The following is a 15,420-nucleotide window of genomic DNA, read 5'->3' as shown; positions in this document are numbered from 1 at the left end:
ATAAAGCTCTGAATCTCAATGTGTCACCAGAAGCTTTTCCTGGCTTTTTATCAGGCTTTGAGGAAGCAGTTGTTCAAAATAGTTTCCACTAAATTATTCAAGGGATATATCTTCCAGTATTCAGGAACTGTGATCATGGGTTAGACATTTTAATTTGCTATATGTTATCATTACTAATATGTCCCAAGTTTTAATTAGCACATGAATTTTAATATTTCTGAATTATTTTAATCACTACCTGTGCATAACCCCAATACTTAGATAAAAACATGGCTTCCTATTTTTGACCGTCTTTGTAATCTAACAGGAGCATCTAGAAACAAAAATGACAAATGTATGTTCCTGTTGTATATTGAGGCAAACTCTGTCAGCAACGGTAAAGGACAAAAAGTAATGAATTCTGAAGATGGGACTAATCACCGAGTATGCATGGAGTTTTCACTTAAAGATCTTTATGCTGTTCAAGAGATTCAAGCTGAGGAAAATCTTTTCAAGCTAATTGTCAAGTATGTTGTCTCTCACACCTTTAGCAATTTAGATATAAAAGCACCACAGCTTTTCCCTTCTGGTACTTTCATGTGTGTGGTTCATTATTTGCTATCCTACATCTTGATCCCTCCGAAGCAGTCAATCTGGGACAAGCAACTTAAATGAAGTACACCCTTGTGTACTTGTGCCTATGTCCCTCTTTTAGTCCAAGGGTGGGAGGTGAAGTCAATCAAATATATTTGTAGTTTTAACTAGTTGTTGAACTTTCATTTGCCCCGGAATATAAATATTGTACTTCAAAAGAACACTGTTCTTAAAATACGTGCATACACATGTTCACTCCTGTGGTATCTCTTTCCTTCTGCCTTTCTTCTTTCCCCTGTTTTTCAACTGCTACACTCTTTATTTTTAGATGTCTGAGACCATTGCCTCGGCAGCTTGCACATCTTGCATGGTTCTTTTCTATGCTCTGCCTATGGCCTCTGCAGCACTGGGGGAGGGGACAGGAGAGCCAAGCTGCGGGCATGAAACAGACCGTGCAGGACCATGCAGTACCACTGGAGGATTCCAGGATGCTGCAGCTAAACCTGTGGAATACAAGACCTCGTTCATACTCCAGCACAGTTGAGCAATAGGCTTATGATGATTAAAAGTAGTTCTGTTCCAGATATGAGTGGGTTCAGCAACCACGGTGTAGCAGGTTCTCATTTGTGTGTGTACAGATTTAAGTGGAGTACTGGTCTCTATGATGACAAGCATGCTTGAGTGTCCAAAAATTTCAAGAACTTTGATAGAGCATTTAAAAAAAAACCCAACAACCCTGGTTTTGCTGGGAATTAGACAAGAAAGTGAATTTCTATGGAACTTGTTGCAGTAGAGAAACTAGTTTTGTAATTGAGATGGGACAAATGGTCATTTAATGGTAATAAGAGATTTCTATTAATCACATACTAATGTCGGATGTCTTGGGTTTTTCAGCTCACTTTGTCCTACTATCTATGGCCATGAGGTAAGTAATTTTAGAACTTTGCTTTCCTTCTAAATTCAAACTTCCATTACAAATTTGCCTCAGTAAACTTCCAAGACCTTTTAAAGGTTGGCGAGGTGGAAAAAATGAATTTCTTTTTTAAAAGTTTATTTTTGCATAAACTGTTTTTTTTCTTTTTCCTGTGTCAAAACACCCATAGAAACCCCCAAATGAGAAACAGGTAGTGCATTGGGTAATGGTGGGAGTTCAGTCCCTTATAACTTTTTTTTTTTTCTTTCTACAGGACACAATGTTTTCTTTCTGTGTCTTAATTTACTATGAAGCAATTGTTAGTAATGGTAGCTGTTGTCTAATGCTGACTAGCATTTGTATGTACCATTATAGATTGTAAAGGCAGGTTTGGCACTGGCATTGTTTGGAGGATGCCAAAAATATGTGGATGACAAAAACAGAATTCCAGTGCGAGGAGACCCTCATCTTCTGGTGGTTGGAGATCCTGGATTAGGAAAGAGTCAAATGTTGCAAGTATGGGTTCATTTACTACTATTAAACTTAGCTAATGGAGAGAGAATGCATTTTTCCCTTTAACTCTAAACCTTTCTGTTTAGTCTTTTGCTTACACACAACCATTCGTTCAGTGAGAGACTGTCCCTTTGTATATAATTTAGAAAGTCTCCCTTTTAAAGTATATAATTTACTAAACCCCACATTTTTGTCCCTAGTTGTTGTGAATTCTGACTAAAACGAACACTCACAGTTTTCTCCTTTTGTCATACTCTCATTTAGACATTCACTGTTGTTCAACATCAGTAGTTCTCCACATAATTGCACAACCTTTCTGTTCTGTGATATGTATTTTATATTTATCTTGGAAGGGGTCTCATTTTATTTTCATTTGTCACAATGACATCGATAAGTGCGTAAGTGGTGACTTGAGTACAGCAGCCAGTATAACTCATGCAAATTGAATATCTGTCACTTCTATGGTATGCTTTTATATAATGAATGAGGGCAAGGATGGTTCTGTGGTTGAGACACAGAACTGAGAGTTGGGAAGCCTGGATTTTATTCTTGGTTCTGCCTTTGATGCCCTGTGTGACCTTGGGAGAATCACTTGGGAGGTTTTCAATGGCACAAACAACAGTTAGGCATCTAGCTCTCAGTGACCTCCAATATTAATTGAAAATCTCCCTCTTAATCTCTTTATGTCTCAGTTTCCACATCTGCAAATGGGGAATAAAATACGTAGTTTGCAACAATTATTTTATTGAGTTTGAGTACACCCATGGTAAAAAGGGCTTTGAGATATTTGGACAGAAGGTCCCATAGAATCACAAAGTATTATTATTGTTGGAGTTACTTTTTTGAGGAATGGTCATATTCAGAACGCCCAACCTATTGTGATAGCAAGGTCATGGGCTATGTCTGAGACCTTTTGGTAAATCTACTGACAGTATTTTTGAGTGACACACAGGTCCTAATGACATTGCTTCAGTGGTTATCTAAGAGGAGTTAGTCTGATTATTGCTACATTCATTTAGAATTCTCATATTTCTAAGGTGCTTTTGCAGATTTTTAAAACGTGCATTATTGATATCATTTCATGTTTTTCATAACATGTCACTGGCAGGAAATTGCGTTAAGATGGAAAAGCAGTAATTTTAAGTACTATTGCCAGGAAAAAGTCATTTTCTGTGGGACTTAATTTACTTTCTAAAGTGTATGACCTCAGTTACTATCTGGCATAAATCTCTCATGAGAGAGAAGAATCATGATAGAAAAGCAGAATAAAAGGAAAACATTGTGTTGACCGAGAAATCCAGAAAACAGGTAGATAATGTGTGAATCTTTAAAATTAGAACATGTGAGTGACAGAGGTAGAATTCAAAGAAGGAACTAAAGGAGAGGTAAGTATAACGGAATACAGGTTTCTTTGCTCCCCTCTCCCAGTGTCCTTCTCCCTAAAAGCATCTTCTGTTGAGAGCAGTATCTTGTCACATGTACCTTATTCTATTAACAGTATTTGCAAATCACATTCTGATCGGTATGATTCTTATGTGCTCCTTTTCAGACTAAGTAGAGCTGAGTGAGCTCTACAGTAATCTTTAAATATTTCACTAGCCGGCACAAAGTTTTATGTTTTAAAAAGTAGGGCTGTCAATTAATTGCAGTTAACTCACATGATTAACTAAAAAAAATGAATTGCAATTTAATTGCACAATTACGTTTTTAATTGCGCGATTAATTTTTACAATTGCATGATTAATTTTTACTATTGGCACAGCTGTGATGATGGTTTAGAATACCTAAGCCAAGTTTGCATAAATGGCTTTTAAATAAATATTTAAACTACTTGTTCCTGTTTCACCCTAAGAAGCAGTCCATTTGCACACAGTGAAAGATTTGTTTTCTCTTTCTTTACTAAATACTTTGAGGTCATTCACAAAAAGTTGGCCTGCAGCCATTCTGAGATATGGCAAGGTTTGTCCAGATCAGAATTTTTGTGGGAAAGCTTCTAGTTAAAACCAAAGCTCAGTAGGAGTTGGTGCTGATGGTCCAATAGTCAACACTTTTCCCTTGGAGTCAGTGCTGAACAAATATTGTTCTGGCATAATCTTCAGGAACATTTTGTAGCTTTGTGCTTTTTTTTTTTTTTTTTTTTTTTAAATAAAACAGCTGCTGGTCACTTGGCACTAAAGATTCTTTGGAAAAGAGCAGTGATGTTAACTGGAGTGCACTAGCCAAATTTAACTGGAGCCATTGCTTTGTCTGCCTTCCCACATGAAAAAGGAAACTATGCTGTATTTTTTTTCACTTTTCTCAAACTTCTGTAGAGACCTAATGCTTCAAGGTAAGACAGTATCTTAACTATTAGAGACCATGAGGAGACCTTGTTTGGGGGACAGATAATCCCACATCCCACTCTTACTTCTGGGAGCACTCCTTACACCTTCCTCCAAAGCATCTGGTGCTGGCTACAATTAGAGACTGGGTACTAGGCCAGACGGACCTCCAGTCTGGCAATTGCTATGTGATGTGGCTGCATGTCAGTGATGAATGCTGTATTTGGGTGGGTTTTTTTTAATACCTGCTTAAGTCGGCACTGCTTTGTTTTTGAAAAATAATATCAATATAAAATTCTTTCTAATATAGGTGATCTAATTAACCCTTACAGCACCTTAATCTAATACATTCAAATCCATGTCATGTCGCATTGTCTCAAGGTTAACGATAACCTAGCAGATAGTACTTTGACCTCAAAAATGCTTCCTACCTTCTGCAGTTCTAGATGTATCTCTCTAGGGATACTCAGTTAATAACTATTATACTATTGACTCATGCTAAATTGAAAATAGCAAAAAAGGTCAAACACATAAATTTTTTCCCATTTGTGGTATTTGTCTAGTATGAGTAAGTTACAACTCCACATAATATGGTTCTGTAACTTTTTTAAAAAGTGTGATTGTTTTCCACAGGCAGTTTGCAATATTGCCCCTCGCGGTGTGTATGTTTGTGGCAACACCACCACCACCTCTGGTTTGACTGTGACTCTGTCTAGAGATAGTATCTCTGGGGATTTTGCTTTGGAAGCTGGTGCTCTGGTGCTTGGAGATCAAGGTAACACACTAAACTGCAACTAAATTGAATGGACAAATGTTTTAACTAAACATTTCGCTCAGATTTCCCTCAAACCAAATAATATTTGAAATCCTAGCACTGGGGTATTGAGTCTAGGATTAACATATGATGATGCTACTACTAACTACAGATCTGAGGCTAACTTTCTTTTTTTAAATAACTTTATTTTTAAGCATAGGATCTTAAGAAATTTGCGCAAATGTTCAAAATGTGATTCCTTATTCTCTGCTGGTCTCCTCCAGCTTGGCTTCCTCTTAGTGGGTCTTGGAAACCCTGATAGACTCCACTGGTCTTTGTGGACTTGGTCCCCCTTGGTGAGGATTGGGTGCGTAAAATTAGGCTTCTAAAATTTGCAGAAAGTCCTTTATTTAGGTGCTTAAGTGGCCAGATTTTCAAAATTTCTGCATGTCAGTTGACTTAAATGGGAACTGCTGGGTGCTTAGCACTTTTGAAAGATAGGCTCCTTAGTTAGGCACCCCCCCCCCTTTTTTTTTTTTAATAAAGAATCTTGGTTCCAACTTTTTTAAATGAAAGCTTAGATTCTGGAGTGCAAGTTGGGAGTCATCAGAAAATAGTGCATTGCCCAGACAGCTGTCGTGAGCCAGACCAGTTTGATCCCTGCCTCTAATACTTGCCCCTCCAGACTTACAAATCCACCAGTAGAGTCCCAGGGGCAGCATGGAAAGGAGGCAAGCCATGCTGACAGTGCTGAGGGGAACATTGCAATGAGTGGACTTTGGATTAGGCTCAAGGTGCAGTATTGGATCAGTGGCATATATTTGGACATTGACCTGTGTGTTTTCTGATACCTTTTATTCTATGTTAATTATGTTTCCAGGTATTTGTGGAATAGATGAATTTGATAAGATGGGAAGCCAACACCAAGCTTTGCTGGAAGCCATGGAACAGCAAAGTATCAGCCTTGCTAAGGCTGGCATTGTTTGCAGCTTGCCAGCTAGGACATCTATCATTGCTGCAGCAAATCCAGTTGGGGGACATTATAACAAAGCCAAAACGGTCTCTGAGAATTTAAAGTAAGCACTTTTTGAAATGTTAATTATGTAGCTTGCAAGAAGAAGTTGGGTTTTTTTTTTTTTTTTCTGTCAAGTCAGTTTGTGAATAATGGCACTTTAGTTTCCTGAAAGATGATGGTAGGTTTTATTATAATATTGCTTTAATTTCAGCTGTCAACACAGATTTATTTCTTGAGTCGTACTTGTGAAGCAGGATAATAGGTAAAGTTGCTCTAGAGTTCCATTGTGTCTGTTTTTTTTATAAGCAATGTATTATTTTTGTCTAGAATGGGGAGTGCCTTATTGTCCAGGTTTGACTTGGTATTTATCCTGCTGGACACTCCGAATGAAGATCATGACCATTTGCTTTCTGAGCACGTGATGGCAATGCGAGCTGGAAAACAGGCAGTACACAGCAGCGCGGTAGTGACTCGCACCAACACACAGGATTCAAACACCTCCATCCTTGAAGCAGTCTCAGCTAAACCATTATCTGAAAAATTAAAGGTAGAATCTTCTCCTTCCATTTTTCTTTTGCTCATCTCCCCCTGGTGTTGGATCTCAGCAGTTTCCCCTTCCACTTTCCATGTGGGGAACCAACCCCAGCCTTAAAGAGCCATGGGATGTCTATAGAAAGTCCCTATGCTCCACAGGTCCTGCCAATTGCCTGCAGTAGCAGCTCTTGCAGGGTGGATGGTGGGAAACTGGGGCAAGCATAGTCCCACGGAACCACCTTTACACCGTCCCACCCTGGTGAGGCTCAGATATTGCTCAGTTTTTTAAGTTTTACATTTTTTTTTGCTCTCGGGGATGGTGGTTCCTTCCTACATCTACCAATGCTACTTTGTGGATTTCTTCACCTTCCTCCTCTGGTTTCTCCTTCCAGTTTCCACTCCCTCTGTTTTTCTCTTCTCCTTCTCCACCTGTCTACTCCCTGTCTTGTCCTACATTCTCCTCCCCCATTTCACCCCTGGTTTCTCTCCTAAATGAAAACAAGTGTAAGTGATTAACTTCCAAATAGCCATATAATTTTGTTTACCCTGTTCTCACTTGTCCCACCTGCCTCCTTGTTTGGTTCTTCCCTGGTGTGTCTGTCTTTAGCCCTGATCCTGCAGTGAACACTGTGTGGGTGGGTACCTGTTGATGTCTGTGGGGCTCTGTGACCGGATTCCCAGGGGAGCTCATACAATTAGGGTGAGCTGCAAAGAATGGGGCAGACCCCAAAGCTGGTGTATATTCCAATACTTAGATTTACCAGGCCAGCACAAAACAGCTTCTTTATTACCTCACTGGTTACTCAGAAGTCAACAACACAGTTCCCTTAAAGTAACGCAGCCTCAGGCTTCCACCTAGACACCCAAGTCAGATATGATGAGGATTAATGAAAATCTTATTCATCATATAAAAAAATTCTACCAATCCCAAAGAATAGGACACATTACCTCTTAGGTTAATGAATATTCCAGATCTTATCCAAATACACGCATACAGCCAATTCTTATTAACTAAACTAAAATCTATTAAGAAAGAAAAGAGAGAGAGAGTATGGTTAAAAGGTCAATATACATACAGACATGAGTTCAATTCTTGAGGTTCAGATTCATAGCAGAGATGGTGAGCTTTGAAGTTGCAAAGAGTTCTTTTAGAATTTAGTCCATAGGTTATAGTCCAATGTCCAATATCTTATTCAGGGTGTTCCAGCATCGGACTGGGATCTCAATCTTTATGGCTTAGCCTTCTCCTGCATGAAACCTCAAGCAGATCTGAGATTAAAAGGATTGAGACCCAAAAGGTCTTGTATATACAATTCCAGACCTTCTTTGACAGGTTGGAGTCCTTAGTTGAACAACAGGCACTCATGTGAACTTTGAAGTGGATCCATTTCCTAAGCATAGCTGGTAATTATCCATACAGATTAACACAAGGCAATTGCCTGTCTTTCCACCATTTGCAGATGATTTGCTATACACTTCAAAGAGAGATGAATACAGTGATAGTCTATGTTTACAGTTCATTTAAATGTTAAGATGTTCTTTTGATCTCTGAATTAACAGAATACAGCATAGACAGGGACTGTTTGATTACATTGTTGACCACTACCAATATATATGTAAGTACACAAAAACACAAACATTATCTCCCCATATGTTTTTAAGGGTTGAATTTGAGTCATTTATTCTGCAGGATGCTTAACCCTTTCTGGTCATGTGTCATATGGGCACAGAAGTCCACTGCGTGGGATTAATTGCAGGATCAGAACTCTTCAGGGACCGTGTCTTACTAGGTTTATACAACAACAAGAAAAATAGAGCTTGTTCTTTCTCTCTCTCTCTCTCTCTCTCTCTCTCTCTCTTTTTTTTTTTTCTTCCATAAAATTATATCTGCCAGATTCTAATCTTAAACCACACCGATGATTTGATTCAGTATAGTCACCTTTTCAGGTTCGTTCTCATTCATTGTGAAGGGTCTTTTTGAAAGAGGACTCTTGATATTGCCCAGTTGCATTTGGCACTGTCACTTTTCTTCAACACAGACTAGAGGTTTGTTCTGTCCGGAAGTGACCAAACTAGCATTTATTATGCACACCCAGTTGAGAACTGAATTGAGTTCATAGAAGAAAGACCAGTGTATAAAAAAACCCACTGAATACTGTAATCCTGTGGTAACATAGAGTCCATGAACATGAGAGATGTGTTCATAATTGGCTTAGGTCATGCCTGGAGAAAATTTTGATGCCATTCCACACCAGCTATTGAGGAAGTATGTGGGATATGCTCGGCAGTATGTCCACCCCAAGTTATCTCCAGAAGCTGCTCAGGTCCTCCAGGAATTCTATCTTGAGCTCCGGAAACAGAACCAAGGGGTGGACAGCAGACCTATCACCACAAGGCAACTGGAGTCGCTCATTCGGCTTACAGAGGTACGCTTCCAGAGTAATCTTTTTTGCTTATGGCACCCTAAGTATTATTATTTTTAATATAGCTATTAACACACCCAGGAACTTCTGACAGCTAACGTGACCATGTGTGTTTAGTAAGAAAAGATCCACAAGGCCAGTTAGTGTGCAGCTGGCTAATGCTCTGTAAATTAACATCCCAGTTTGCTGCATATTGGCTGTGTAAAGAAGCCCTTTGATATTAAGTTCCCAACCTCAGAAAAGGGGGAGAGATCAGACTCCACAAGGGAGTTGCTAGCAATTGACTTGTGGCTCCCAGCCTGCTTCTATTCCCTCTGTTTTGTGTTGATCAGAATTGCTGTAGATCCTTGTAACCACTTCACAGCACAAGGAGTGCCCAGTCCTTATGCTGATTATTCCAGCTTCTCTTTTGAAATATCTGGATTCCAGGGTGCATTAGAGGAAACCAGAGGCAAGAGGCTCAATGTGAGATTTTATAATTTGAAAAGTTGGGAGCCTTTGTTTTAGACGTATGTTGTCAGGCAAGGCCAATGAGGCAATAAGGTACACCCAGACAAAGTGTCTTAATTTTTTACACCCTTTATGCCATTCTGAAGGGGCTAAGTGGAGGACAAACATTTCAGCTTATTTGTCCCTAAAATCCATTAGTCTGTGCCTCATTAGTCTTTCAGTACTGCACAGCTCCAGCAGGGTGAGTAAATTGAAGCAGCTTTTCCATCCCAAACTATGTCTAAGCCCATTGTAAAAGTAAAGGCAAATTGGGATGCTAGATGGGTATTCTGGTTCTTGCTTATGGACCAAAATAACATTAAACTAAATAACTGTCAAACTCGTAAGACTAAATCCTGATGACTCTTTAAATGGCTGGTTGCAAGAGGCACATAAAACCCGAAGAGCTGTATAAGGAATTGTGGAGGGCTTCCCCAGCCTTTCCATGACAGAAAAATATCCCAGGCTGGGAACTTGCCCATCCTTCCCTAGATCCTATTTCCCTTTTCTCCCCCTGCTGTCTCTGCCAACAGGGAGAGGAGCAGGATTCAGGGATATCTACCTGGCTTTTCAGAAGAATCTTCCTTGACCGTATAGAGTGGGACCTGTGTCTGCTCCTCCCATACCTTATTGCTATTGCCACGTATTTTAATGCTGTGTTCTAAAAGCATTAGTCATGCTTTTGTTGTTGCCCAGAGAATGCAGTATTAAAAAGCAAATCGACAATTTCCAGACCACAACCCACTAAGATAGTTTTGAAGGTAGCAGTGATGCTACTTATTGATAGGGCTTTATCCTGCAATTATTAGTCAGAAATTCCACTGAAGAATGTGGCTATGTTTGAGTCCTGCAGGATCAGGTCCCAAGTATGTCCTTAGAACTTGACACAACCATTGTGACTGAATGATGGAGGCTAAGCCTTTTTATGTGGTGGCTACCACATAACTTCAGCTTAATTGTTAAATATGTTTTTTTGTTTAAGGCACGATCAAGGCTGGAATTAAGGGAAAAATCAACCAAAGAAGATGCTAAGGATGTAATTGAAATAATGAAATACAGGTGATGTACAGTGTTAAAATCAGAACAAATATTGGTATTCATTTAAAAAAATATGATTTTTCTTCTTTTCATGCAACCAAGAGAATGCTTAGATGGTATGGTTCAGACCATTGATATTTATATACAAACTCTATAGCCAAACTGTCCATCTTTGGGTTTGGCTGAATAGGGTGGCGATGTAGTAATGTACAACCCTGTCTTTTATGTTAATTTTATCATGTTGGATCATGACCACTATGATTATAGACAACTCAAAGAATACAATCACACTGTAGTGTAGGGAAGATTCAGTCCTTTTTGCCTTTTAGAAAAGATGCACCTCTAAGCTTCTTTCCACTTTCTCAGAGGCTGAATTCTTGCTGTGAACCGACAGACCCCCTAGTGAAGGCCTCTAAACTCCTAGCTTTATTCTTAGTGGGAGGAGTTGCACAATTTGTGAGCCCCTTTGGAGGCCTGAGACTTCAATCAATGACTCATTCTTACATTTTTATATTTCAGATCGATAGCAAGACCCTGCCAAACCAATCCATTCATTTCTGCCTTTACCTCCTGTTGATTCTCATTTGGTTGTGTTTTTTTAGCATGCTAGGAACTTACTCTGATGAGTTTGGGAAACTGGACTTTGAGCGTTCACAGCATGGTTCTGGGATGAGCAATAGGTCACAAGCAAAGAGATTTGTTTCTGCCCTCAACGATATTGCAGAAAGAACCTACAACAATCTCTTTGCATTTCAACAGCTTCGGCAGATTGCAAAGGAGCTACAAATAAAAGTAAGTGGGGAAATCTAGATTCTTTTGAAAAACAGTTTAGGAATCATTAAAATTATCAGCTGAAAAATTAAATGAAGAAATTAAAATCAGAAACAGCAGACAAGTGCCATATCTCTCCATTAAACAGGGATGAGCAAAACATACTGCTGATGTTCTGAGCTCTGTTGTGGAGACATTTCCATTGTAAACTTTCTAATGTCACTAGCCTTGCTAACTACAACATCTTGCATCAACAAGCACTAACTTTGCTGCTATTATTAAGGTTTGTCTCTGACTTTTTTTGCCAAGGACAAGTTGGTCCCAGAATGTTTTTTGCTTCTGCTGGCTCCAGGACTATTTTTTGGTCTGTGTTTTGTCTAGAGCCTAGCACAATGGGGTCCATGTCTGGGACCGCAGGGCACTATGATAATGCAAATAATTCTTTATCAATAATCCTTATGCTCACACGCCAATTTATGCTCCAAAGTTGTGCCTGCCATATTGAAAATGTTGTTCTTGTGTTTCTGTTCTGGTCTTCCTTCTGATGTCTGTATGTTTTCATTCCTGTTCCAAACTTTCCTAATATGAAAGTACTGCTGATCAGATGAGAAGCATATCAAAAACACATAAGGCAGCAAGTACAACATATGCTGTGATCTTCAACTCCCCTTATACACATTTGATTTTCTCAAGTGAAAATAACTGCCAGCTAATTCTGCATTTCACTTCATGGTGGAATACCTGGAACATCCAGTGAAAAGTGACCTTTTAAATCTTTTCAAAAAAGATTTCGGTGCTTGTGAAAAGTGCTGGAAACTGAATCTCTCTATCCATAGAACGGTTATAATGTGGGCAGTGATATTATTCTTCACATACGTCAGCCCCCTTCTAGCAGAGGGCGCTCCTCTAGGGATGAGATAGTAGCTTCAATCTCCAAGCCCTCTCTCTTGAGGCTGCTTATCAGGTTAAATGTTGTGGATAACCTGTCCAATTGTGATTACCAACTCCTTTTACATGGGTCATCAATCTGTCATTTGGTGACTATTTCCACTCTAAACCAGTATCCTAAGGGTGAAAGGCTCGGAATCCTTTTCAAAACTCAAACATGTCACCCCTCCTCTCTTTACCTTTTTGTGAAACTAAAGAAAAATTACAATTTACTGTTTTCACTGTATGTGTAAAATGTTTTGCTGCATCTTAAATTCTACCTCTTTTCATAGCATAAAGACCTATGGTGAAATCCTGACCCCACTTGAAGTCAATGGGAGTTTTGTCACTGATTTCAGAGGGGCTGGGATTTCTCCCAAGAGCTTTTGTGTTGGCTTATTTGGCAAAAGATTTTAATATTTTGTTGTTGTGGTGGTTTTTTGTTTTTTTTTTTCCTCCCCTTTTGAAACACTTTTTCTTCCAGAAAATTCCCTCAGCAGATGAAATGTCATGAAACTTTGATTTAGGTTTATTTCACTAATTTTCCATATGGCAAAACCAGGAGCATTTTCGATGTTGTTGTTTATAAACTGTACATTTTTTTTAGTGAGGTGAAATAAAGCAAGGAAAGATACAGTCAACTTTTACTTAGCCTTCAAGTGATCCAAAGGTTTGTGGCAGAAGTTAAACCCTTCACACTAATTTCCTTTCTATAATTTAATTAATTAATTTTAAAATGTTTAAAAGAATTGCAACATACCTTGCTTTACATCAGACATAAAATATTATTTTTCACACTTAATAAATGTATTTCACTCTTTATTTTTCTTCCAGGTATCTGATTTTGAAAGCTTTGTTGGCTCTTTAAATGACCAGGGTTATCTTTTGAAAAAAGGTCCAAGAGTTTATCAGCTTCAAACTATGTGAAGGAACCACCACAATGAAAGCAAATGTTCTTGAGGCACAGTAATCAAATTTGAAATGGAATAACTGGTGGACATGTTGCACCAGGAGTCCATTACCATATAACCTGCAGTCTACTATGGATATTCCTAAATAAATGTTACAGATGTCCAAAGCTTCTATTAGCTGAGACATGACACTCCCAGAAGAACTGCCCTTTTAAAAGCAATACTTTCAGGAATGAGTGACACTACCATATTTACTTCCAGAAGTGTTATCAGAGAAGATGATATTTCATGCTGCCATTTGGAGATACTGTAGTTCAAATAAGAGTTATTTGAGATGAGGATCTCCATCATCAAAGATAATAGCAAGAGGAGAATGTGTATTTACATTCATCCTATCAAAGCACAATCATAGATTTTACTTTCAGTTCAAATAACTCAAGATGCCTGATGTTACTTAAAAATGAATAGAAATGTTACAGAAAGTATTTTCTCAATCAGAAATGGTAATATTGAAAAGATTTGAGAGTAACCCAGATTTTAGTAGTGTAATTAAATCAATTAAATAGCTTTAGCACTATTTTGAAATGTTTTCAAGAAATTGGTAGTTTTCTTGCTGAGGCTCCATGCAGTGTATAGTTTTAAGGAACGTGGTAGTTAATTGAAAGAAATTAATTTGTTTATTTAAAGTTTCACTTTTGCAGCTTACTATTTTAAAGAGCTGTATACAGTACTTGAGATTTTATTTAAAATGTTAGTATGAAAAAATCAAACTCTAGTTGTACATATTAAATATAGAAGTGAAATAGAATGCATTTAATATACATCATTAAAATCTATATTAAAGACAAATTTGGGATTCAATCAACAAGTTAAGTGACATTAAATACTTAATAGCATGGAAATTTAAAGCAATTTTGTCATAAATATAATGTACATTTTGTGCATTAATTTGTAGTATTCCTGATGTATGTTAAACTGACTTAAACAAGGACATCCCACAAAAGTGAGGTAATATGTGTGTATATATAAGATCTGCTGCTTTGATGCCTGCTAATCCAGTTTTTTCCTAAAGTAATTCCTCTTCCCATAATACAAATGCAAGATGGGGAACATGTCTGAAATGTTACATATTGAGGTCACTACAAAGATGATTATGATTTTATCAGAAAGGTGTGAATATGAAGGCTTTCTGTTTTAAGACTTTGTTTCTGATCTTTTCCATCTTTTGTTTTTGTTCTGAAGCAGATTGTTACTTATTTAAGAGGAAACATTGGTTTTTAAACAAATTCAATAAACTTTCCTCAACTTATGTTTAAAGAAAAGTTTTGTGCCTCTGAAGTTTTGTGCCTTGAGATGAAATCCCAGTTTGAAAGAAAGATTTAGGATCCCCTCACCAGCAAACAGCTTAAAGCCCCAATCCTGCAAAGGGATCCAGCTGAGCAGTTCCTTTACTACCATGGGAAATCAATGGAATTATTTGTAGGTGTAAGGACTGTCCATTAAGAACCCTTCTTAGGATCATGACCTAACAGCAAAAAGGCAAATGAGGGGTAATTTAAGTTATAGCTCTTCTTTTAAAAAACAAAATACCAACCTGTTTTTATGACATTTTATTTGCTTGAATCTAAAACTAGAAATCCTGATTGTTCTCATTTTCTATTTATTGTGTATGGCAGTTCCCTAGTACTAAAGAATCCTTGTGCAGCATGGCTACTGCATTGACTATCTAGTTCAAGATTTGACTGAAGACACATTTAATCTTCAGTTACCAAATACCTTAAATATTTTCTGGGTCTGTATAACAAATCAGCTCAAAAAACTGCAAAATTCTCTTCTCCAGTTTTCCATACTGTGATTTTTGTTTTGTTTCTGTTTTTTAGAGAGGCTACTTATTTTTGTAGCAGCTAACCCAAATGTACTGTAACTCTTCTGTAGCCTACCCTATGAGTGAATTGTCCGTACTGTAATTCAGAAACGGATTTTATCAAATGGGGAATAGTTAATGAAGGGACAAAAACAGTAACCATGAGTTCATTAAAGGTTTGATCCAAAGCCCCCTGCCCTCACCAGCCAGTGTAATTGACATCACTTAGATTTGGATTGCAGTCTTGTAATTTTTCTTGGGCCCCTAGAACCCAGGCTTTTCCCCATGAAAAGGCTAGTGTGGCACTTAAAGGTTTTTTTTTTTTTTTTTTTTTAACAGTGTAAGTTACTCCCCATTGCTTCACTATCAAAGCC

General features: G+C 38.0%; 1 protein-coding gene across 1 annotated transcript in view; it reads left to right on the top strand.

Moving 5' to 3' along the window:
* MCM8 (minichromosome maintenance 8 homologous recombination repair factor) overlaps positions 1 to 13,828 on the top strand; it is a 28,634-nt gene extending 14,806 nt beyond the window's left edge. The window contains exons 11-20 of the mRNA XM_074949685.1: positions 308 to 506; positions 1,468 to 1,498; positions 1,862 to 2,002; positions 4,954 to 5,095; positions 5,955 to 6,150; positions 6,417 to 6,636; positions 8,840 to 9,049; positions 10,518 to 10,594; positions 11,176 to 11,365; positions 13,106 to 13,828. Coding sequence (XP_074805786.1) covers positions 308 to 506; positions 1,468 to 1,498; positions 1,862 to 2,002; positions 4,954 to 5,095; positions 5,955 to 6,150; positions 6,417 to 6,636; positions 8,840 to 9,049; positions 10,518 to 10,594; positions 11,176 to 11,365; positions 13,106 to 13,198 — 1,499 coding nt within the window. The 3' untranslated portion in view covers positions 13,199 to 13,828. The remainder of the gene's footprint in view (positions 1 to 307; positions 507 to 1,467; positions 1,499 to 1,861; positions 2,003 to 4,953; positions 5,096 to 5,954; positions 6,151 to 6,416; positions 6,637 to 8,839; positions 9,050 to 10,517; positions 10,595 to 11,175; positions 11,366 to 13,105) is intronic.
* Positions 13,829 to 15,420: the final 1,592 nt, after the last annotated feature.

This window comes from Natator depressus, chromosome 3 (genome assembly GCF_965152275.1).
Source record: "Natator depressus isolate rNatDep1 chromosome 3, rNatDep2.hap1, whole genome shotgun sequence".
NCBI classification, from domain to species: domain Eukaryota; kingdom Metazoa; phylum Chordata; order Testudines; family Cheloniidae; genus Natator; species Natator depressus.
The sequence above is the reverse complement of the archived record's forward strand: the minus strand, read 5'-3'. Positions and strand labels throughout refer to the sequence as shown.